At 37.8% G+C, this 25,779-nt stretch overlaps 2 protein-coding genes across 7 annotated transcripts in view; one reads left to right on the forward strand and one right to left on the reverse strand.

Moving 5' to 3' along the window:
* Positions 1-2,762: 2,762 nt before the first annotated feature.
* Positions 2,763-11,152, reverse strand: LOC117087422. Of its 4 annotated transcripts, none has more exons than XR_004438809.1 (3): positions 10,630-10,810; positions 6,411-6,489; positions 2,763-6,304 (listed from the first exon to the last, which is right to left on the reverse strand). XR_004438809.1 is itself a non-coding variant. In XM_033217560.1 (3 exons), exons 1-3 carry the CDS (start codon positions 11,150-11,152, stop codon positions 6,218-6,220), a joined length of 447 nt encoding a protein of 148 aa, XP_033073451.1. In that variant the 3' UTR covers positions 2,763-6,217. The 4 variants fall into 4 exon arrangements, 1 of the variants encoding a protein (XP_033073451.1); XR_004438808.1 differs by having other exon boundaries at positions 6,411-8,871; XM_033217560.1 differs by lacking the exon at positions 10,630-10,810 and adding an exon at positions 10,872-11,152.
* ADGRB3 (adhesion G protein-coupled receptor B3) overlaps positions 11,076-25,779 on the forward strand; it is a 771,030-nt gene continuing 756,326 nt past the window's right edge. The window contains exons 1-3 of one of the 3 annotated variants that reach the window (XM_033217557.1): positions 11,076-11,801; positions 13,213-13,393; positions 14,489-15,260. In XM_033217557.1, the coding sequence (XP_033073448.1) occupies positions 14,504-15,260 (757 nt within the window). In that variant the 5' untranslated portion in view covers positions 11,076-11,801; positions 13,213-13,393; positions 14,489-14,503. The remainder of the gene's footprint in view (positions 11,802-13,212; positions 13,394-14,488; positions 15,261-25,779) is intronic. The other 2 variants (XM_033217559.1, XM_033217558.1) reach the window with 2 other exon arrangements.

Consider the following 25,779-nt stretch of genomic DNA (forward strand, 5'->3'; position numbering starts at 1 on the left):
AGCTAGAAAAACAGTATTTATCCAGTGTTGTCCAAAGGCTGATATTATGGGATAAGATAATATCCCTGCCCTCCAGAAGTTTGCATTATAATGGAGAAATATTTCTAGTTGTATGTCACTGACACTATGTTGAAACAGTGGCCACTGACTTGGAAATCACTTCAGATATGCAGATATCATTGATTATGGAATAATACCTAACATATTGAATGACAGAATCCAGAAAGAAGATGTCAATGAACAGAGTGTACACCACATATCACACATTCTTTAATATTCCTTTCATTGAGAATGGTGACTACATTAAGAACTAGAGAATTTTCAGCTCTCTCCCTACCCAGTCCAGCCCCCTCCACCAGCACCTTGAACCTGAACAAGCTTAGTGACTGTTTGACTAAGAATAATGTCAGATATGAATCTGTACCAATTTACAGACCTAGGTCTTAAGACACTGACAGATTTCTTTTCCTATATTTTCGAACACTGACTTATGAAAGACAGCTGCAATGCTGTGTGGAAGAGCAAGCAACCCTATAGAATGGTCTGTGTAAAGATGTACTACATCCCCTGTGTTACGGCTCCTACTGAGCCCCAGCCAATAACTAGCTCCAAATGCTAGTCACAGGTGGAGCTATCTTGGACAAGGATCCTTCACACCCGGTTTATTCAGGCTGACCCTGAAAGACAGTGTCAAAAGACAAGCTATTCCAACAGCAAAGGCCTCCCCAGATTGCATATTTATGAGACAAATAAATTGTTATTTTATGTCGCCATGTTTTGTGTGTGTGTCTCTCTGTGTGTGTCCCTCCCTTTCTCTGTCTTGCACGCTCTCAAACACGCACACACACGCACACACACACAAAGATCACAAATTCAATTGTATCAATAAATATTTAATTCTAAATATAAATAAATATTTAGATTAACTTATTTTAACTAACTGTCACTTGAATATGAACCAGCAGTGCATACAGCCAATTCACTAACAGAGACTCTTATCCAGATCCAGTCATTCTCCTTATACCTAACCATTGACACATTCTATTAATTTTGCCTCCAAAGGTCTCTTGGACACTTCTCTTCTTCATCCCTACTGATGCCACCATTTTCACTTTTGTAACGGTTTCCTGACTTGAATCTTCACATTCTCTCTTACCTCTCTCAAATCACTTCTCCGACTGAAATGAAATGAGTTGTTAAAAAATGTAAATCTGAGTTAGTCTCTGTTTACAATCCTTCAATCATATTATTATTATTATAAAGATTCATTGATTATTATTATTTTTTTTTCTGAGACATAGTTTTGCTCTTGTCGCCCAGGCTGGAGTACAATGACGTGATCTCAGCTCACTGCAACCTCCTCTTCTAGGGTTCAAGCGATTCTCCTGACTCAAGTCTCCTGAGTAGTTGGGATTACAGGCACCCGCCACCAAGTCCAGCAAATGTTTTGTATTTTCAGTAGAAACGGGTTTTCACCATGTTGGCCAGGCTGGTCTCGAACTCCTGGCGTCAGGTGATCCATCTGCCTCAGCCTCCCAAAGTGCTAGGATTATAGGCATGAGCCACTGTGCCCAGCCAAGATTCACTGATTTTTATCCTAATACTTAGCAAACACTTTATCAGAAATATTACGAATTGCCACTGACCTCTTTGTCCTTTTTATTCCCTCACCTTAACTTTCTTTATCTAGAATATGTTCTACTCCCTTCTGCCTCACATTTTTTGTACACTCTATTCCCTTTGATGGGAATGATTAAATTTCCTTAGTGTCCTTTGAATTGCTGGTCAACTGTTACGTATTCAGGTAAACGTTCTCTGCCCTTCCATACTAGGTCATCCTGTCTGTTCCCACAAACAGACTCCACACCTCTGGCAACTTCATTTGTCTCTTCTCCGAGATATTTGACACACTTGCCATTTATAATTATCTGGTGGCTAGCTGTTCATCGGCTATCACTACAAATACAAGGCAATCATCACAAGGGCAGGGACTCTGTGTTGTCATTTCAGTTTCCCAAACACCTTACAACATGTCTTATATGATGTATGTGCTTATTAATTATGTGTTAAATACATAAATGATCAATTGATTTCAGGGATTTGAAAGACTTATTCTCCTCATATGAGACATTCATCATTGTAAACTCATAGTCTGGCTAAGTAGATGCTCCCTGTTTATTTCTCTGGATTGAACAAATAAAGGTATTACAACCATGCTGAGCAGCTGAAATCTAGAGTATTTTAATTGTGGCATCAAAGAACTGTGACAGACTAGGTAAGTTCAACTGAAAACAGTCATAAGGATGAAAAGTCTGGAGACCATGTCACCTGGGAAACTTCTCAGGAAATCAGGAATTTGGTCCAGGGAAGAGAGAACTCTAGCTGAGTTATCATGCAGGAATATGTGAGCTGTTGGAATAGATATTTCTCCAATGAACACAACTAATACCCACATATAAGATTCATCATGTTGTTCAACCCATGTATTCACTAAAGACCTAGGAAGTGTTCACCATGTGTCTTGCACTACTTTAGGAAGGAGTTTGTAATGATGGAGCTAACACACTAATAAAAAGCAAAAGGATGAAGACCAACTAAATAAAAATTGGTAACTAGTATAAAACAGGCCCCGGTGTGTGACGTTACCATCCCTGTGTCCATGTGTTCTCATTGTTCAACTCCCACGTATGAGTGAGAACATGCACACGTGTATATCTATGTAACAAACCTGCATGTTCTGCACCTGTATCCCAGAACTTAAAGTATAATTTTAAAAAAGGAAAAAAATATATACCTGAGTACAGAAAAAAAAAAAAAAAAAAAGATAAGTACCTTGAAAGAGAACACAAGGAGAGAGCACCATAGATTGGGTGGTTAAAAAAAAATTTCAAAAACTTTGAAAAGGGAATTTTCAAGATGAAATCTGAGGTATGAGAAGTGGGCAGGTCAGGCCTATAAAGTTTCTCCTAGCAGTAGAAAAACGGAAGTTTATTCCTGGTAGAATGATCCTGACATTGGAAGATTGTAAGGAGATAAAAATGTAGTGTCCTCGTGACGTAGAAAAAGGTGAATGTAGCTTGGGCATTATATGTAAGCAGAAGTGTGGCACAAGATGAAGTTAGAGAGAGGAGCAAGAATCAGATGAGGTAGGGCACTGTTGGTCGCGATTAAAAGTTTGGATTTTATTATTTGTGATATGTGAGAAGTACCTGGAATTAAAATGTTTTTCCATTTGATTTTAAAGGGATACATTTTTTGAAGTATAACTTATTAGAGATAGATTAACAAAGAATATTGAATGTCAGGTGGAAGAGACTAAGCAAAAACTACATACTTCACACACACACACACACACACAAAGTATAACAGTGAAAAAAGAAAGAACTGGTTAGACTTGAGATCTATGTATTGAAGTTATATCATGAGCTGAATTGTGCCCATCTCTGCACACCCCGAACCCCATTTGAAGAGGCAGCAAGACCGCAGCCATATGCAAGCCAGAGAAAGGGGCCCCAGAGGAACCAATCCAATAGGGACTTTGATTTTAGACATCTAGCCTCCAAAACTGTGAAAAAAATAAATTTCTGTTGCTTCAACCATCCATATTGTGGAATTTTATTACGGCAGCCCTAGGAAACTTACACAAAGTGGAACAGGCAACATTTGTCAAGGGATTAGATGCAGAGTGATAGAAAATGAGCAGCAGGTATCATTCCCATGTTTACCAATTGAATAACTAGGTAGATAGGGATGTCATTTCCTGAAACAGACTGAGGGAAGGGCACATTTCTTTGGAGTAATCAGGAAGTTTCCTTTAATTATCCCAAATCTGAGATGACTGTGAGGCATATTTAGTAGAGATATAAATCACGGCAGTTGATTATTTAAAAATCTAGAGCTCAGAGGAGAGATCCTTGTTAAAGGAATATACACGGGGTGTCTCTTCATATGTGTGTATGCATGTATGTACATATACATACTTATGGTGATATTCAATATTAGGGATTGGATTTGATCACCAAAGGGGAGGTGGTAGAGAAATAAGGGAAGTACATCCAACACTTATCACTACAGTAGTCAGCATTTCAAGTTAACATGGAAGAAGAACAAGCAAAAGACACTGAGAAGTGTCTCAGTGTCTTCACAGTGATCAGTGACATAAAAGTACATCTGGGAGAGTATGATAAAACAGAAACCAAAATAGAAGTCGTTTCCAAAAGGAGGGCATTGCATTTAAAATGCTGCTGAAAGTTGGAGTAAGATGAGAAAAACATTTATCCCTTTAACTTGGCAACATGAAGGTCTTTAGTGATTTTTGACAAGAATTTTTTCAGTGGAATTGTGGGGGTGGAAGCCAGAATGGATTGAGTTGAGAAATGAGAAGGAAGTGAGGAAGTGAAGTGAATGTGATCGCTTTTTTAAAAAAGATTCGTTATGAAGGGGATCTAAGAAACAGGTTGTTGATCAGAAGTTTTTAGACGGGTAGTATTGCTATAAAATATGTATGCTGATGGAAGTGGTCCAGGAGAGGGGGAGAGATTATTGGTGTGAGAGCCAGTAGAAGTAAGATCCAAGTTACCTGTGGAGGGGATGACTTCTTAGATAAGGGCAGTATCTTCCTGGAGATAAGAAGACAGGAGAAAATGGGGGAAGGTACAGTCAGTTTAATGAATGTAAGGTATTTTCCATCTAATCACATCTGTTTTATAAATAATGAATGAAAAAAGGTTATCACTTATCATTCAAGAGTTGAGGAGAAGCTTTTTAATGATCAAAGAAAAGTTACAAAATATTCATAGGTGTAATAAGAGAGGGAGCTTATAAGTAACAGTATGTGTGGTGAGGTCATAAGAACCTGGTGACTCTAACTTTACAGGGACATCTAACTGCCTGAGGGTGTGAATTTCTTCAGTAATGCTCTGCTGCATGGGTCCTGGATCAGGAAGGGCAGTTGTCCATCACAGTAAACATGGTGATCCAGCCAGGAAAATGTAGTAAATAGTTGAAGATTGTTGTAAGTAAATTATCATAACAATGGACGTAGAATCCATGGGGTATACGTTAGTTACCTACATTTGCATAACAAATTATCCCCAAATTTAGCAGTTGGAAGCCACAAACATTCCTGATCTATAGTGTTTGTAGGTCAGGAATCCAGAAGCAGCTTAGGGGCTTGATTCTGGCTCAAGCCTGTCATGAAGGGGCAACCAAGATGTTGGCTGGACTGCAGTCCTCTCAGGACTTGAATGAGGAAGCTTCTACTTCTGAGCTCACTCATGTGTCTTTTGACAGGCCTCAGAAGGCCAAACTCACATGGACTTCTCTATTTAGGACTATATCATAACACAGCACCTGGCTTATTGCAAACAAATGCTCTAAGGAAGAGTAAAGGAGCTCCCAAGACGGAAAACACATTCATTTTATATCTTAACAATCCCATTGCTACTACCATATTCTGTTTGATAAAAGCAAATTTCTAAATCTAGCCCACATTCAAGAGAGAGACAATTATACAAGGACACACATACCAGGAAGTAGGGATCATTAGGGTCCATGTGAGAGGCTGCTTACCACAGGGTATAAGGAGGAAAATGAAGATAAGAGTAGAAATTGGTGGGAATCAATAATAATAATAAAAAAAAAGACCTTAATTTTGTGAAAGACTTGATTCCATGTGGTTACTTAGGAGGTGAGTTTATAAAAGTAGAAGGTGGTAATTAGAGCACTGAATCATTAAATGTTAAATATTGGGAGTGGTTTAATCACCGGTTAGACTTTTTAGTTATAGACTATAGGGAAATGTTGTTGAACTAGTAGGAAAAAACAAACAACAAACAAACAACAAAGAAACAAAAAACACAGAAATAGAATGGAGAAACTAGTGTGTCAGGATAAGACATCTGCATGGGAGCGGAAGCCATGAGAAGAGGAATGGAAGTCAGGTGGACAGGAAAACTGTGAGCCGGCAGCTAAAAGATTCCATGAATGGAAAATATAATCTGGAGGAAGAGGTAAAGCTGCAAAGGCAGATGCCTTGATCTCTACAGAGAGGTGGGCATGAAAGTGAAATGAGGAGTAAATATTTGAAACCAAAGGGGAGAGTAAGGATACTGATTCTGCCCCTGACCCATTGAATCAGGATATGGAAGCATACACATAAATTGCTTCTGTTTGACATGGTTGGAAGAGATGCCATGTCTTCATAAAAGAGCAGGCTTCAGTCAAGGAAGTGGATAGAGAATATTCTTCCTCTTGTTTGCTGGTATAAAAGAGCATGGAGATCCAGAAGGCAAAATGAGAGAATCTGCCAGGAAAAGAAATGGTGGAGATAAGTGGATCAGAATTGGTAGAAACAGGACTAAACATGAAGAAATGTTCAGAAATAATATGTAGTCCATAGACTTCAATACCTGGTGTTGATAAAGGTCAGCAGATGTGCTGTTCCTGGCAGCTTTAGTTATTGTCATCATTAATGGTAAAGTGGGACTTCTGTCAAAGAAAAAAAAAATTATTAGAGTGGGAGAGGAACAAAAATGGAAAGGACTGTCTGTACCTCAGCAGATGATAGCAACAGGGAAAGGCAAAGCTGGTAAAACTATGGAGGTTTTCAAAATTATGATAGAATAGACAGGCATTTCCAACCTGTGAGTGGAAAAATTGTGATTCTTTCTAGTCTAGGATTTAATTGCATTTTTCTCTCACTGCTTCCATTTCTTGTGAGACACCTTCTGTTATTTAGAATATGTCAGGAAGAGCCTTATACATTATTCAACCAAGCTTTTTTCTGTGAGATACGTCCAAAGAATTCATAGCTTCGTGTCCTTAATGAGGTATACACTTAGTGTCAGGTTCATGAGTAAAAATGAAGAATCTTGATTTCTAGTATAATTGAAATTTCAGAGATTAAAGATAATGGTGTAAGTATAGTAAGTTTATACGAAAAAATAACTAGCTGAAAAAGGACAACTTTGCGGGTGAATGTATGTTCAACTGCAAACACATATTTTGAGTTTTTAAAGTCCATATTTTTCAAGATGCTTCTACAGCACACAGATGTGACATTGTGTGTTACCTACCTATAGTATTTCCTTAATATCACCAATGAAACCTTGAAAATTGATGGCCAAAAGTATTTACCGAGTTTTTTTAACTTGTATCGTTGTATAGGGAAATAATGATAAAAAATGGAAACTTGATGTAACCGGGATTTTTGGACTAAACTTAACCTTGACTTTGCCTGGCATGGAATAGGACTACACTTGAATCCAGGATAGCTGTTCTATGACATCTCCCTTAACCCCAAGTCTATCCCTTTATTTTTTAGTACTTCCATGTACTTTCTATTCTGGGATGTCCAAGTAGAAAATGACCAATTTGTTTTTTCATAGAGACTAGAGGATATACAGCTTGGTTCCTGAGAGACTTCCTTATTTAATAACAAAAAATAATAATAATCAGGAGGAGATAGAGAAGAAGAAGAAGTTGTTTCAGTTTATAGTAAATATGCTACTTTTAAGGGTAAGTACTCATAACAATGTAATCTTATAATATTTTGATCATTTAATTAACATTCCAAAAGCTTTGTGTGTGTGTGTGTGTGTGTAGTGTATATATATGTGTGTGTGTGTATATATATATATATATATAGGAGATACCAAATACTAAATACTAAAAACTAAATAATAATACTAAATATTAAAAAATTAAGGCATATTTAACAAGAAATAACCTACAAGCCTATCCACACTTCTTAAAGCCTTACTGAAAATAACAAGTTACAGAATTTAGAATGTGGTAATATGGTAATATCAGAAAGACTATGAGAGAAAGAAGGAAAGAGAAAACACTTTTTAAAATTGAGTAAACATATTCTAGAAACATTCTTATTTGAGTATGAGAATTGTGCAAATGATACTGAATTTTAAGCAATGATCCTGGATTATAGGGTTATTCTCAAAGTGGAGGGACTAAACTTAGCACATACAGACAAAAAGATGAAAAACAGAAATAAATCAAACTTAGAAACCTCATCATTCCAAAGTAATCTTAATAAAATGCATTAATAATAGGAGAGATAAATTTCAAAGGCTTTAACTTTAAATACCTGGGTCAATTTAAAATGCAATACCAGTCTATATTTTGATGTGCTAACACTGACCTCTCAATAGTTCTTCTGTAAATCGTCAAGGAAACTTATGTAATAATCAATTATACAATTAATCTGGTAGTTTTGGAATGAAATGCATTACTTTATAAAAGAGAAATACAAAGCAATATAGTGAAACTTCCCAAGCAAATATATGTGTATCAACTGAAATACATACATATCAAATACATATATACACACACGTATGTGTATGCATACTTGCAAATGTGTGCGTACATATACATAGGTATGTATAAATATGTGTTTATATATATAAACATAAATATAGACATACATTTGGACTCGCGAAAAAGACCAATGAAAGCAGATAATTATAATTTGAAATGGTGAATTTAATATGTATTAAATCATAAAAGTGGACCAACATCAATAGAAAGGAAAGGACAGAGAGCTGAGGGTGTGTGAACTGCTGCTCTCTTTTTGCTGTTGGGTCAACATGTCAGCAATGCTTTCTATATGGAGCATCTTGCAGACATGAAACAAAGTGGTTCCTCCTTGCTTTGCCTTTGGATTGTGCTGTTGTAGTGTCCAGAGACCAGACTGTCCATATAGGGCTCTTTTCCTGATTCTTGATTATAATCCCCTGAGGAAGTCAGACGAGCCTGGGGTTATGGAGACCGTGTCTTGCTTGGCATAGTTATCATGCACAAATCATCTGCTATAAATATATCTCAGCAGGATCATCATCAGGCCAGCTCAGTAGCCTGCAATTTATGAAGGTTATGAGAAACAATGTGAAGGGTGAAGGGCTTTATTAAGGGTGGCTTTCTTTTCTGACCCTGCCCTGACTTCTACTTGAATATAAATGATCCTGGGAGTAAGTGATCCTTTCCATTTAGGATTGAGCCTTTTAAGTTGTCCCTTTCAGCTGTTATTCTTAAGCCACTGTGTCACGACTTTAAGAATTTCTAAGAAACATCAAAATCACAGTGTTACAAGATAATATGAGAAATCACTAGGTGCGAAATAGAAGTATAACTGAACCTCCTATTATTTTCTTTTTATGTATAAACCATCCAAAGCATTTTTTTCTCCATTTTTATTCCACATCTGTCATGGTTTTCTTTTCCTCTGGATAAAGTAACAGAAATGACCAAATTGCCTTGCAAAAATCATAATTATGATCTCTAGGGAAGTTGAAATAAAACGTTTTTCTCCTTTGTGTTGCTCACTGTTCCTTGTTTTTAAAAGAAAATGTGTTTGCTTAAACGGTGTTTCAAAATTTGTTCTGGATATAAATCCTAATTATTTCCTTTTAACATTTCCTTAAATGAATAAAAATATTGTAAAGAACCAAAATGACACAAAACCAAAATGCCACCCAGGCTGCTCTCTTGCCGGTGATCTGTTACTGGGAAAATAGTTAAAGCCTGTTGGGGAATTATTAACTGTTTCCCTTACAGAGTGTTTATCCCAGGCACTCGTTTGAGAAGGGAAAGCCTTGAAGAGGGTCACTCTGTTAATATGTATTAAGAAGTAAAGGACCGATTTTAATATATCAAACAACTTCAGTGGATAAAAGACCATCAGCATCTTCCTGTTTTCACTATCAATCTCTTTTAAAATGGTGTTCTTGGCTATCCATAATCGCTCCAGGGGAGAGAAACAAGCGGAGGAAAAAAATGCAAGAGTGAGGGGAACAAATGATGGAAAATTGCTTTATTCAACTTCACCTGCCGCTCGAGAAACTCACCCTTATGAAGATTCCAGCACTTCATATGAATTGCCCATTATGGTTTCCTCCCACCACATCCTTGCACTATTTTAGCACTTGTTTTGCAAACCACCAACTGCGTTTACAAGTAGAGACATAATCAGGAGGCGAATGACCTTTTGTAGCCTGTATCTGAAGCTGGTTTATCAGACACTTGGTCAGCCAACTGTCCAGGAGGCAAAATGACTGATAGATAATAGATAGGCAGATAGATAGATTAAAAGGTGGGGAAACTTATCCCTTTTCCCTTTCTATATAATCTGGTTGTTTCTCTTCACCCCTTTTCTCGTTTCTTCCCACCCGTCCCCAAACCTGTTACTAGGGAAACTTGAAAAAGAATCAGATGCATTAAGACTACAAAACGAAACAAAAGTTTAGACCCCGAAACCACGATTCCATTGCCAAGCAGAAAGCAATGCAAGAGCTCAACCTCGGTCGCCGCACCGCGATCCTGACAAAGCCTGTATGGAGCCAGAACAAATAAGATGTTAATTGCAGCCTCGCAGAGAAAAACTACTATTGTTCCAGCCAGAGACACTCAGCAGCTCGGGAGCTGGGATGTGCCCCCTCCGCTGCGGACTGGATCAATTCTGAATCCCGGTGCTAAAATGACAGCTCTCTGGCTGCGACAGGTCCGCGCTGAAAGACAGAGAAAGACGATCAAGTCCAGCATTCACTTCCCACCCTTCAGAGTCGCCTTCCCATCCTCTGCACCCCACTGCCTCGCCTCCCAGTGAGTTTCTCTTACAGTTGGTCGCCGCCAGCCCCAGCGGTGGGAACTGAGGATGCAAAAACCTCCCAGACGCAGAAAATACCGCTTTCGGGACGTGCTTGGGTTTGAGTAGCCGTGACGTGCAGGCGCACCGCGGCCCTGGCTGGAGCTCCGTGAAGCCCCCCTCCCTCCAGCCTCTCCCCCGCCCTCCCGCCGGGACTCCCTCCTCTCCCACCCCGCGGCTCCCCTCGCCTTCTCTCACACACCCGCCCGCGCACCCGGTAGGCAGAACTCCAGGAAGTCGCAGCGGCCGCGCCGCGCGAGCCGAGCTTCTGGCGGGCGGCTGGGCGCACCGCAGCTGTGCAGGAGAGGGGCGCGCGGCACCCGGGACGCGCGCGCACACGAGCACGCGGGAGGCCGCTGCGCTGACGCGCTCTCGGGACACGCGCAGCCCCAGCGCGTGCGCCCAAGGGAGAGCGAGCACCGCGCGCCGGCGCGCACACCCGAGACAGAGCTTTACTATCTCGCTCCCTCTCGCGCCTCCCTCCTCGCTGGGCATTCAAACAGCTTTCCGACATCACCAGCCAAGGATTTTTCCCCCCTCTCCTTAGTCGCCGTCCGTCCATCAGTACCTGCAGGGGGGAGGAGGAGGAGGGAGGAAAACGGAAAGAGGAAAGAGCATAAGCTTGAGCCTTCCGATCCGACCACGAATACTCCCGTAATAAACCCACCGCCCCAACAAATCTGCCATAGCAGCCGCCGCCGCCGCCGGTCACTTCTCGTCTCAGCGCTTTCTTTGCTTCTTGGCTAATCGGTTTGTTGGGGGTAGCTTTTATGAAACAAATCTTCACTCTTAAGCCACTTACATTTTGGGGGGTTCCTTAGAGTCTCCCTTGGGGGGGCTTCTGCTCCCTTTAGCCCCCCTCGGATTGGAGGTTGGATTCAGTTGGATACGGCGCAAGGTTCTGGGCTCCTGGTGGCTTTTTTTTTCTCTCTCTCTCATCGACCCCCCTTTCGTTCCCACCCCTCACCTTTTGCTTTTCGTATGTATGCATTTTTTAAAATAAATCCTGATTTTGGAAGCTGAACCGGGGAAAATGGGCAACGGTGATTGGGACCGAAGGGGAGTCTCTCCGTCACTGTTGCTGGGACGCGTGCCTGTGCTGGTGTCTTAGAGCAAGAGCCTCCCTGAGCTTTCGGAGTGGAAGGTAAGGAAGGGGGTCCAGGGGTCACCTTTTATCTGCCGGGGGTCGCCACCGTGGAGCTTTGGGCTTAATGTTTGAGAAGGGAGGAAAATGAAAGGAAAGGCTGTTGCTGGCGAATGGGGAGGCTGTGAGCAAATCTGACTGTCTGCATTTACTTAAACGCCGCAGTTGAAAAGTTAGAGAAGTCTGGTTTTCAAGAGATGTGCTGGGTCAGAAGGAATAAGCAGAGAGACCTAGAAAATCTGGCAGTTTTGTGTGATTGGGGTAATTTTATGGGGGGAACATTTTAGGTTAAAAGGAAGTTAAGAGAAGGCAGTGGGTCTTCTATTGGGGGGAAAAATCTGTGGAGTGATGGCGCCGTCTATGTTCGACTAAACTAAAGTGTCACCCAGAAAATCAGTTGTGAGAATAGCTAAACTCAATGCTGGTTTGCTTCTCAGCAAGAGATAGATAGATAAATAAATAAATAAAACATCCTTGACACCTCCGTGGCCAGCCTTTGCCCCTGCCCCCACCTCTTCTTTAAGAGGGAAATACAGCTTTTTGAACGGTCCCTGCAGTCCAAAGGGAGATGAGGGTAATGATTTATTTTTTATTATTTAGAACAAAACAAGACTCTGTACTCCAGACTGATGAAAAATAAAGAGCATTATACTGAGTGTGCTCTCTTGAGCAGGCATTAAAGTGCTATTTCCTCACTCTTTCTGATCATTGATGAGCACGGCATTGCAGACATGCACTGTCAAATAAATGGAAGCAAAAGTACCAGTTTCATTAGGAAAAGACATACGACCTCTTTTTGAGTTCCTGATTATAAAATGAAATCCCCTTTCATGGATGGAATTCCTAATTTAGACACTTATTGTCACATTGGCTCTCAACGCCTACACTCTATCCTGAAGAACACTGCGCAGACCTGCATTGCCTGCAAAGTGCAACAGCAAAAAAAAAAAAAAAAAAAGAAAAAAAAAAAGAAAAGAAAAGAAAAAAGGAAATTATTTCCAGAATTTCTTACAACTTTCTCTGTTTTTTTTTTTATTTTTTTTAACCTTTAAATGCTCATTGGCTTTATTTTCTCACGAAGAAAATGCATTATTCATTGAGCTATTTGCTTGAAACAGAGAACACTGTTTTGATGGTCCCAGCAGTTCTGATGTTATTTTAAACTGCTGCTATATAGAGATTTAGAGTTGGGGCTGTGTTTGCCTATATCAAGACATAGAATTTGAATTATAATCTAGAAAATGCAGATCTATCTTCAGGGACTTCGGTCACTGGATTTGGTGTGCATGCGTTGGTGTGTGTTATGCAATGGGAAGGAAGAGGGTTTTATCCTTTGGTTCAGAGAAGACCCAGGCAAAGGCATGAAAACTCTTAACTGTCTATATGTCTGTATGTCTGTCTCTGTTTACAGAACAGTGGAAGAGACTGCAGCCTAAAGACTTTTAAAATTAACTTGGCATCACTTTTATCAGCTCAAAGGCTAAACAAACAAACAAACAAACAAAAAGCAGTGTCATTTATTCTAAGAAATAACTTCTTAAAGGTTAAAGCTGACAAATATTCAAGTTATTTTTGGATAACAACTTACAGAGGTAAATATAATCAAGGACTACTTTATTATCCAAAGCCAGGGTTGAAATTAAAAAAAAAAAAAAAAAAGAAAAGAGGAGCTTTGGAGTTGTTGTTGGAAAGGGAGCAATTCAATAATTGGAATCTGCTAGGAACAAAAATGCTAATGTATTTTATTACCATGTGTAAGCCTTAAATTACAATTGATAACTTTTCAAAAATTAAAAGACTGAAACCAGCTCAATTACTACGGTTTTGGATTTTTTTTTTTTTTTCTGACATCACCTTTGGATACAGATACTAATACAGTGATCTACTTTATGTATCCCAAGAGGGCATGTCACATTGAAATGACTGCCTTAAATCCTGGTTCTCAGTGGTGATGTTGAACAAGTCTCCCCTATGTGTTTATCCATCTATGCCCTTTCTCAAATGATGTTTTAAAAATTAATTAATCCACATGAATGCCCCTGTTTTTGCAAAGGAATTTCTGAGCAGTTCACATGGTGGCCCCTGCAAAGGCAAGTGGGGCATTTGGGAGATGATGTTCCATCTGTAATAAATTATCATTTGTGCTTTTAAAATTGTGACCATAATTTATCATCATTACTTTTCACATTTAAGAGAAGAGAAATAATGTGATGACAGCCTGTTCCCAGATTATCAGATTAGATTTTGTATGATGGTGTTTACTGCTGGCAGAGGACAGAGAGAGAGAGGTTGTATAGACTATAGACTGATTAATACTGTTTCGACAATTAGCGTTTACATTATGACGTTTTAAAACTCCATGTTTTCCCTTTTCATTCGATAGAATGATAATGGACGTGGAGGATATCGTGGTAGATAAGTTAGGGCATTCCTGTTAATAATCTATTAAATGTTATTTTTAAATGGAATGTTGCGAATTTGACCACTGTGAATGGCCACATGAGGGCGCTGTTCACACAGCAACAGATAATTTTCCTGTGTTATAAAATAAAAATTACCTGTCTTTCTTTTAAAAAGGGTTTTTTACTGAAATCTTGAAAACAGCTGGCTGTAATATTGAAAGGAGTTTATTTTCTCAATGCGTGTAGACTCCTACTTGCATTTTACTTTCATTGCCATTTTTACAGGCCAAATGACATAGGATGAAGGCTGTTCGTAACCTGCTGATTTATATATTTTCCACCTATCTCCTGGTTATGTTTGGATTTAATGCTGCCCAAGACTTCTGGTGTTCAACTTTGGTGAAGGGAGTCATTTATGGATCGTATTCTGTAAGTGAAATGTTTCCCAAAAACTTTACAAACTGCACTTGGACGCTGGAAAATCCAGATCCAACCAAATATAGCATTTACCTGAAATTTTCCAAAAAGGACCTTAGCTGCTCTAACTTTTCACTCCTGGCTTATCAGTTTGATCATTTTTCCCATGAAAAAATAAAGGATCTTTTAAGAAAGAATCATTCTATAATGCAACTCTGCAATTCCAAGAATGCTTTCGTTTTTCTACAATATGATAAAAATTTTATTCAAATACGTCGAGTATTTCCAACTGATTTCCCAGGATTACAGAAAAAAGGGGAAGAAGATCAGAAATCTTTTTTTGAGTTTTTGGTATTGAACAAGGTCAGCCCAAGCCAGTTTGGTTGCCATGTATTATGCACTTGGTTGGAGAGCTGCTTAAAATCAGAAAATGGGAGAACAGAATCATGTGGGATCATGTATACAAAATGCACCTGCCCTCAGCATTTGGGAGAATGGGGGATCGATGACCAGTCGCTGGTTTTGTTAAATAACGTGGTGTTACCCCTGAATGAGCAGACAGAGGGCTGCCTGACCCAGGAGCTGCAAACCACCCAAGTCTGCAATCTTACCAGGGAGGCCAAGCGACCACCCAAAGAAGGTAAGTGGCCAAAGGAGAGGGGAAGGTGAGCGGGGGAGCACTTTTGGGAGATGGAGTTAAAACGTGCTGTTTCAACACACAGGCCTATTTTTTTTCTCCTTTATTGTCACTTTTGGATTCATTTGATTTGTGCTATTCACTGAAGGTCTCTTGAGCTAGTTTTAGGATTCAGGGTTTTAGAGATAGGGCAGTGAGGGCTGGATAGCTCACCAGCATGCGCTGGAAGTGCGGGTGGAATTTTCAGGAGAAAGATACAGAAACCTAGAGCCAGCTTGGCGCTAGAGATTGGTGAGGAGGGAGAGGGGTGCCATTATTCAGGCTGCAGCCCCTTGAGGTGACACACACACGCTCCACCTGTGAAATGGATTTATAGACGTCTCTCTTCTGCTCCAGCCCAGCAAAACGTCCACTTTACTTCCTCTCTCCTATGCCCACAGAGTCCTTTCCTCTCACTCCCCACCCATTTCCAGGTTTGATTTTGGGGCATCTTGGCTAAAAGGTGGTGCAAACTCATTAGCTTGCCTGTTTGGACCAAATGACTTCCTGACACATGAAGGCAGGGGTATACCTCCCCTTCTCCCCGTTCTGGAATCTTATTTGAGGTGCTTGCGCAAAAATCTCGCACGCTTGCTCTTTCCTGGGTCAGAAGGAAGTCACTAGAAGCGCAAACTCTCCAGGTCTTCTGGCTCTGGAGTCGCCTGAGGACAGGGTGGAGGGGTGAAATGAAAACACATACTGATCCTTTAGGACCCCATCCGCCTCTTGAGAGTGAATTTTTGACTTTATCTTCCTGGTCCCCGGTTGATGTACAGAAGAGAGGGAACCTCTCAGAGCTAGATGGGGGGAGGGAGGGGGAGGAAGTGCAGCGGAAATGCGGAAGAAAAAGAAAGTACAGGAATGATTTATAGTTTTCACCCAATCCCCAGTGGGGGAGCTACCAGAGGATTTGAGGTTGTGATTATGTGTCATAATGCAAGAAAGCGTGACATATTTTGAGAAAATGACTTTTCTTCTTTGGAAGGTTAATGGATGTTGTGTACCATTCCTTTAAGGACACTGCTGATACATATTAGTTCTTGCTTCCCAATCCTGCAACCAGAGAGTGTATTGATTTGTTATGCAGGAAATGTTTTCTGATCGCCACAAAGATCCCAGTCTGTGGAAAGGGACAGCCAAACTCCAGTCTCCAAGCTCCAGTCCCTCTTTCCTTTTCCTCAACCAACAGACGTTGTCTTTGTGGCCAATATAAAATTGACACGTTGTTGGAGAATTTTCTTTAAGGGTAGCCAAGGCTTTGTAAGGGGGAGTGGAGGAATGGAGAACCTAAATAGCCTAATGCTATTTCTCTGTTGGCTGCAATTTAAGGGATGGGAATTATGGAAGAGCGATGGTAGGAGAGGAAAAGACCCGTTAGAAAATGAAAGCAGACTAATGGCAGTGAGAGAGGGGTGAAAACCTTAAAGACTACTGCAGGTCACTGTTCCACTATCAGCGGTGACTGAAGAAAACAAAGTGGTTTTAAATTGCAGGAGTTATTTTCTGTAGTAAAAAATCCCAGAGAAGCACTTGCAACTGCAGGGATGATATTTAACACCATTTAAAACTAATTAGTGTCCCCTAGAATAAGAAGCTACAGTACACTCAAAAAATGTGATGTTACAACCTGGCTAATAAACAATTAACATAAGAAGCTGGTTTTTGTTTGTTTTATTGTTATTTTAATAAAATTTAGAAAATCTGTTTCTTCAATGGTTAAATTTCTATCATAAAATTGAGTACTGATGACAGTGGAAAGTGAATTCAGTTTGACAACTTTTATATGAAAGGTAGTAAGTGACAAAAACAAAGTTTTAGTGTGCACAATAAGCATGATTTTCAAAGATTTTGTTGATCATGATCCTGAGATGTGGGTTAAGATAATGCTGGGATTTACAGAAGCTACACTAGATAGCCATTTGTTTTGGAAATGAAGACAAATAAGAGTGATTTTAGATCATGGGAGACAAATTGTATATTGTTGTTAATTCACTGGCAAAATGAAAAAGAAATACGTTCACTGACAAATATACTTACATTTAAAGTGCAGTATGATGTTAACAGAGTTGAACTAGAAAAAGTTTGTCTCACAGGGGAGCAGCATAGGCTATGTCAGTAGAAGTGCATAGTCTATTATGTACATTGTGAATTTGTGTTCTTTGTTTAGGTATTCTGAGGTCAGAAAGGTAAGGATAAGGAATTACTGATGACACAATTGTAGCTGATACATTTGTTAAGTAATTCTTACAAAATACATGTACCACTCTTTACCCCAGTTAAATAATCTCTCTTTGGCTAGGCTACATTGTACGAAAGGAATGTGAAAATCTATTGACCTTTGATTTAATCAAATGTAAGCAAAGTACATTTTGTCTTCAATATTTGATATTAATGATATATAAAATACTAATAAATAATTATTTAATACCATTTCAAGTAAACTACCATATAATGACATAGAGCTTGAGGTTAATCATTACATATAGTTGTGCTACTCATATCTCATTTTATTCCAGAGTGTCATTTTATATGATAGCATGTAATTCTAGCTTTTAAAATTAGGTTTTAAAAATTCAACTTATATTTTATATTACTTGGTGTTTTCCATTTCCTATTTTAAAAGGTTGTCTTTTAAGTTACCAGAGGAATAAATACAAGATTACTCTCCTTTGACTCCCATTTTATTCACTAATACTGACTCAGAAGGCCTGCCTGGAGTAGAAATATCTTCAACATGTATTACACCATAGAAGTGGCACAAATTCAAAGAGTCTTCACACTTAGTACATGTGATTCCAGATTGTTTTGTGTATGTAATACTGATGGTGATGGCAAAGACATATCAAATGTTGTATATTGTGAGTGTGTCCACTGGTATTATGAACTCATATTTGGTATTTAGTATTGAAGAAACAATAGACTGTCAGGAGTGGGATGCCTACTTTGAGACAAGATTTATGTTAGAACCTTCTTTAATAATATATTCATGTGCTGAAAAATTTTATAACTAGAAAACAACAGCAAGAAAACTATTACTGTTTTTAGTGACACTAACAATTACAAATGTGATCTTGAATAATCATACAAAGTAAATTATTTGACTAATGCTTCATTAAAGTATTACATTTGAGTACATTTTAAACATTTCTTATTTAAGATCATATTTGACATATTTGGGGGGTATCATGTCATTATAGAAACTTAGTTATTTCTCTAATTTTTATATGAAATTGTGAATTATTAAGTTGACAAAATGAAGACTTTTTTTTTCCCAAATAAAAATGTCTTATTCCATACAGCTTTTTAAAAACCTCTTAACATATAATGGCTATAACTTAAAAAAAAAAAAAAATTCAAATGACGTTGTGGTTTACCAGATTTTAGGTACAAGTCTGGAGAAAGACTGATATTTGTTTACAAAGTCATCTTTAATTGTCCTGAGGTCTTTACTATGGTTTATAGGACTCTTTTGCTGAAGATAATTCTGGACTGTATAGCTGAGATATAAAATGTGGAATAAAAATATCTTATTTCTTGCCACTTCACTTACAATAAGTGATTAAAACAATTTTGGCAGAAAAATTCCACACCAGGATATTAAATCACGTAATAAGCCTTAATGGAATCTTTGTTTCTTACTGGCATCAATGGCGCTACTTATGTGAAAGGAAATTGGGATCTCTGTATAGATTCCAGGAAATCTGAACACACACACTCATTTGTCTTTCTACTCTGCCTTTGCTAATCCTTGATATTCTACTCCCCAAGGAAGTCTCACCATAGGCCTGTGTAGACTTTAGCTCATGCCTGCGTGTGTATGTGTTGGTATTTTTAGGCACATATTTGCAGTCTAAAGTGATTTGAGTCTATGTCAGTTTAATTGTCCCCATTTCTTTTTACCTTTGTTCTGTTTGCCCTCAGATAACTTTAGGAGTCATCATTCACCTTTCTCTTTACACTCTTTTCATCTTCCTTTTTTGTCTTGTATATCACTGCCAGGATGCCATACTCTTTATCAGAATGCAGAAAGATTTACTAAATTTGTTGTTCCTTGAAGAAACAGAGTGACAGTTTGCCGTTTGCCTGTGCTAGATCCTACAGACTTTTGCACATACTATACTTCTTTTCTAGCATTCGTCATATTGCTGTGTGATTTTGCATTGACATTTTCATCTCGACTGGACACAGTGACTTGCACCTGTAATCCCAACACTTTGGGAGGCTGAAGCGGGTGGATCACGAGGTCAGGAGTTCAAGACCAGCCAGGCCAATATGGTGAAACCCTGTCTCTACTAAAAATACAAAAATTAGCTGGGTGTGGTGGTGGGAGCCTGTAATCCAGCTACTCGGGGCTGAGGCAGAGAATTGCTTGAACCCTGGAGACAGAGGTTGCAGTGAGCCGAGATGGCACCACTGCACTCTAGCCTGGGTGACAGAGCAAGACTCTACCTAAGGAAAAGAAAAAAAAAAAAAAAAATTCCTGAGGCTTTCAATTGTCCAGCACACTCTGAACGGGGTTTTAGTAAATATTGGTTGAAATGAATGTGAAATAAATGAAACAAAAATATCTCAATAGGAAAGACAGCAATAAATAGGTTACAATAAAAAGAATAGAAATACATGACTTTGGGAAAGCATCCACCTTTTGCTTACAGCTTTATTAGCAGAAGATTGCTACTATTTTTATAATTTCCAATTTTATTAATGCATTATTGATGTCAGTTCCTGATCTCCAAGGTGTTATTTTGAAAGTTTTTAAAAGAACAAGAACGACTTACTAACAAACATTCTTAATTATTTGTATGTTTATTTTAAAATGTCAATGATAAATAGAACTTGCTATGTATGCCCATCTAGAAAAAAAGTGGTAAGAAAATTTGCCAATTTCTATCTCTTTATTTGACTTCATTTCTCTCTCTGTTTCTCTTTTCTGGCCCTAGCATTACTTGTACAGTAATGACATTTTGCAAATCCTCTCCTCCACACTTTGAAGATAAACATAAGCTGTCTTTCCAAGAAATAGGAAAAGACTATTTACACATCAGTTTCAATGTTAACTGTTATTCACTTTTGATTATGATCTATGTTAATGATGGAATATTAGTAAAAATTGTAGGCCTGGTCAAGTATAACAAAATGCCACAGTTATTCCGTTTGCCATCTTAGAATTTCGCCAATTAAGGAGTAGCTTGTATATGTAGCATTTAATGAAAGAAAACTCCATTACATGGTAACATACTTTTTGTAGACAATAGATTTAAAATATTAAGAGGGGTGTGAACACAAGTGCATTTGTATGTGTGCCATGCATGCACACGTGCCAGCATATGTGTTCCAGAGGATTTTTACTACAGCTGTAGATAAATGTACTTCAAGTTCATTTTCTACCAAAATCGAGATACGAATTTTACTTCTCTTAAAATCCAGCTTTTTGCATGTTTTCTTTTACTTACTTTCCTAATAGAAGCAATTTGTTAAGCTGATTTTTTTCCATGTATCTAATTTATAAATCATAGTTTTTTCTTTAGGCTAAGTCTGATATATATTACCTATAAAAGCAATCTGGCACTTGGAAAATAAATCATTGTTTCTTTAAAAATAAGATTAACAAATTTTTTTTTTTTTCTAAATTGTATGTATTGGGTTTTAAGATCATGAACCAAAGAGAGCTAAGTTTTAATTTGCTGTTCCTTATAATGACTATTACTCTATATTATCACTTTCTTATTTTCAGAGTAGGCTAGTAATGCTTATTTCTCAGGGTATAGGAGGATAGGAAATGACAACATGTATAAAAAATTAATAAAATTAATTACTTGGAATATTTCAGTTCCTGTCAGTGCCTGTGGAAATTTCTTCCCAATTCAATTAACTAATAAGAAATCAGAGATACTACTTTTTTCTAGATGTGTCACTTCCTTGAAATGAGAAGCACGATTTGGTATAAGAAAAACTTTGGTCCCAAAAATGACTCAGCCACTTAGTAGCACCTTTGACAAGTGACTGAGCTTGACTAACTAATAAACTGAGAATAATACCTACTGTAATGGAGTGTCATACTAAATGAGACTGCGTGTATGCTCAAGTTATGTTAGGCCCTCGATAAATGTCAGTGCTCTTTTCTTTTTTCTTTTTTGAGACGGCGTTGCCCTATTGTTGCCTAAACTGGAGTGTCATGGTGGGATCTAGGCCACTGCAGCCTCCGCCTCCAGGGTTCAAGCAATTCTCCTGCCTCAGCCTCCTGAGTAGCTGGGATTATAGGTGTGCACCGCCACGCCTGGCTAATTTTTTGAATTTTTAGTAGAAATGGGGTTTCACTATGTTAGCCAGGCTGGTCTCGAACTCCTGACCTCAGGTGATCCACCTGCCTCGGCATCTCAAAGTGCTAGGATTACATGCAGGAGCCACCGTGGCGGCCCACTGCCCTTTTCTTTTCCCTCAAACTCCCTTCTTCAACTTCTGGTAGATCTAAACAATTCCTGATTAAAACTCACATTTTATTTCAGACATATCTATATTCTTATGCAATTTTCTCATAAAATATTAGAAATTGTTTATCATTTGTATAAAATAAAATTACCCAGACATGATGACCTGTGTCCAGGATGGAAAAAGTTAACATTCAAAATGGTAGACTTCGGGGCGGGCATAGTAGCTCACACCTGTAATCCCAGCACTTTGGGAGGCTGAGGCGGTGGATCACCTGAAGTCAGGCGTTCTGGACCTGGCCAACATGATGAAACCCCATCTCTACTAAAAATACAAAACTTAGCCCAGTGTGGTGGTGCATGCCTGTAATCCCAGCTTCTCAGGAGGCTGAGGCAGGAGAATTGCTTGAACCCAGGAGGAGGAGGTTGCAGTGAGCGGAGATCAGGCCACTGCACTCCAGCCTGGGCGACAAGAGCAAAACTTTGTCAAAAACAAAAAAAAAAAACAAAAAATAAGATAGACTTCTAAGTTTTGGCGAGTTGATAAAAATAAACAAATACAAATGATAACACTGAATTTTCATAGTACTTCATATGTTTTTATTTGTTGTTTTGTCTGTTTTTTACCTTTAATAAAACTTGCATATACAGGACTGGAGTACATTTTATTTTTTGTTTTGTTTTTGGGTAGGGAGAATGGCAAGGAAGAGAAGAAGTAACTTGAGTAACTATGTGATGCCACATAGCAGTTATATGGGTCTGCAAAGTTTTGAGAACCATTTGAAACTTTTAATTGTATAAGAGTGTGTGTGCATGTGTTGTGGAGAGGAGGGGGTGATAATATTGGTTTAAAAACATCTTTTCTCTGGTATTTTTGTTATTATGCAAACATTGATTGATTGATTAGGAATCTACTGAGTACTTGATGTTTTGTGCATGGAATTCTTAATGAGTATAATCCTGGGGACCAGAAAAGGGAATTTGGGTTGGAAACTTTAAGAAGGATTTTCATATTTCATGTGTGTATGGTTGAAAATATGAATGAACAAAGCAAAATTGAAACAAAAGAATGCTGTTCATAATGAAGTTGTTGAGTGTAGAAGGTGTAGTAACTCTCTAGAATGAGACCTACATATGTTAAGCATGGATTTCTTATAATCTATTATCGTAATCGAAATAAATTTTCACTGAGATATTTTTCATTATGTTTGAAACTGCTTATAATGTTTCTTTGTGAAGTAGAATTTTATTTAAGTATTCAATTTACACTTGAAACAGTTATAATTTTTCTATATATTTTTCATTATACGATATAATTATATGGTATTTAATGTGTCTAGTACCCAACACTTTAAATTTTATTTTTGTACATTAATATACATTGATATAAAATATTATCTTCAAATCAGTGCAGTTTTGGAAACTTTATTTTTATTCTTTTTTTTGGCTATAAACCATAGATAATTGATAATCAATAATGATTTAGAGTGCCATTTAATTATTTGAACTTGACTATGAATTTAGAGCATTTAACCAAGGATCATAAAGCCACAGAGATATTGAAGAAAAGGTAACATCTCAATACCTTTGTGTTGATGACGGCATGACTAATAATATATCACCTAGATCAAGACAGTGGTCTGTGCATCATTCTGGGCCTGGAAAGCTGTCCTTTGAATATCATTGCTGATAGGCAGCAAAGCTATTTAAGTTAAATGATTTCTGACTATTTTAATCTTTGCTGGATTCTGCAAAATGCGGTTTATGTTTTGAGATCTATTTTGAAAAGAAATTATCTCGAAATGCTAGTCCATATTTAACCACTTGGAAAATAGGATGACTTTGCTGGATTTCATTCAGTGAATTGTGATAAGTTATTAGAGACCAATGATCCCGAATATCCCCCCACAATGCTTATATAATTAGATATTGAAAAAAACAAAAACCCCAAAAAGGTTAGCATTAATTTGAGAATTCTGATATTCTCATAAGGTAAAATTTAAAACTATCATCTATGAGACTCTATGAAATGCCACAGGCTCTACATTCAATTATCTTTCCGCTATCCTCCAGGAATTTTGTCTGCTTGCAGTGAGTGACCTAGCTACATGGCTGTAAAAGTTTGATAAAGTATTTCTAGTGTGCATGGAAAGTTCAATAAGTAACAACTGTACTAAATACATGAACATGTAGCTGATTAACTGAAAATTAATTGAATGAATAGGAATCTTTTCTGAAATCTAAAATGTTTGTGGATGTGCATTTTTCCTATAACCAATCCCTGTCACACAATGATGATGTCTGGGGCATGTTATAAAATATGAAAGTAAAATGGTTACTGTTTAGTTTCTGTTTCTATTATGTAAAATGAAATAATTTACCTGCCAACTTAATCCTGGATAAATATTTTCTCAAATTATTTCTACTAAAAAACAAGTTTATTTGAGGAGTGAGAGATTTTTTTTTTTTTTTCAAAAGAGAACAAATATGGGCATGAGAAAGACATTAGAACTCTGATGGATCCAGATTGCAATATCTAGGATGTAGCAAATGTACTCAGACATTAATGCTTAAAAAGCATTAAGAAAATTGTGGAGTCAATCATGGAAGGTTATCTAGGTAACATTACTTTTTAACAACAGATATGTTAAGGTAATAGAAATGTCACAGAAACATTTGCTTTCCTGAGTGGCTCATACTAGATGAGTAGTATACAACATTCATCTCATGACATTTCTCCTGGTGTTCCTCCTTTTTAAGGCAATTTTTAAAATTTTGATTAATTTTTTAAAAAAATTTCTATATACACTTAAACACTAATAATTTGTTCTCCAATAAGATGCATTTTTAAAGAGAATCTTTACATATCACCCTTCAGAAAATAAAGAACTAAAGCATTTAAATAAAGACTTCATAAATACAAAGAATATAACAACACCTATCATTCAGGAAATGCTTTCTAGTTTGCAAAGCTCTATTGCACGTATTGTTCTAAATGGGCAAAAACTGTATCAGGTACATATTATTTGCCCCATTGACCTGTGTCAATTATGCAGAATACTCTAAAAATCATGGTCTTTCTTTTTAAATAATTTTACTACAAATTAGATCAAATGAAAAGCTAAAGAATTTCAGAGCTATAGATTTTCTTACTCCCTCTAGGTCTGGAGTACTTTTGAAACTGAATCACAAATATTCAGACTTATAAAGATATTTCAACACTATTTAGTCCAAATCTTACCTGATTAATGGAATCCTTATCTGCAAATATATAACGGGACAATCATTTCAGCTGAGCATAACTCTTTTTGGAATATACATTCAACAGTATCTCTATAAGATAAAAGATGAACAGTCATTTAGGGCTATTTGATAAATCTAATCATTAAAATTACCTGATATTTATTCAGGACAGTAATTGGAGTATAACTTGACGTACTACTTAATGTAGACTAGTGTCTACAAATTAAAGCTTTCATTCATTAGATTTTTCTATTTTGTATACATAATTTAAACAAATATGAGGTAGGTCTCAAAAAACGACTGATTTTCAGTCTAAGATTATTAAATTTAAAGAGCATGTATTTCAAGTTCAGAGTCTGTATAGATTTACTAAGATGATCTATCTTGGATTTTTACTTTGTTATTGTCTGGGGAAATCTATGTTTTGGAGAAATAATGTCGTGCATTCTTGGTTAACTTGTGATACCTTGAGAAATAGCATTGAAGGTGAGAAATGAGCAAAGTCAGGGTGTCTCTTTTTCTGGGCCCCTCCCCTTGCATTGCTGTGGGTTGGCTGCATGCCTCTGTCCTCTGTTGAAGGTTATAGCTTCTGTCAGGTGACCTCCCTCTTTGATGCTCAGGTGACCAGGAGCCTTACTCCTTGAAGCCTGTGGGTAGTAATGGCTCCCCACTGTTTCTAGCCCTGGGCACTGAACTACCTTTCCTTGCTTAGTCCAAGCACTATTCATGCTGTTGTACTTGCTTCTCAAAATACCTTGAGAACCATGGGTTTCTTACTGGGACCCTGACTAACACCGGGGTGTATAGTTGAG

Source organism: Trachypithecus francoisi, unplaced genomic scaffold (assembly GCF_009764315.1).
Source record: "Trachypithecus francoisi isolate TF-2019V2 unplaced genomic scaffold, Tfra_2.0 Lachesis_group10, whole genome shotgun sequence".
Taxonomy (NCBI): Eukaryota; Metazoa; Chordata; class Mammalia; order Primates; family Cercopithecidae; genus Trachypithecus; species Trachypithecus francoisi.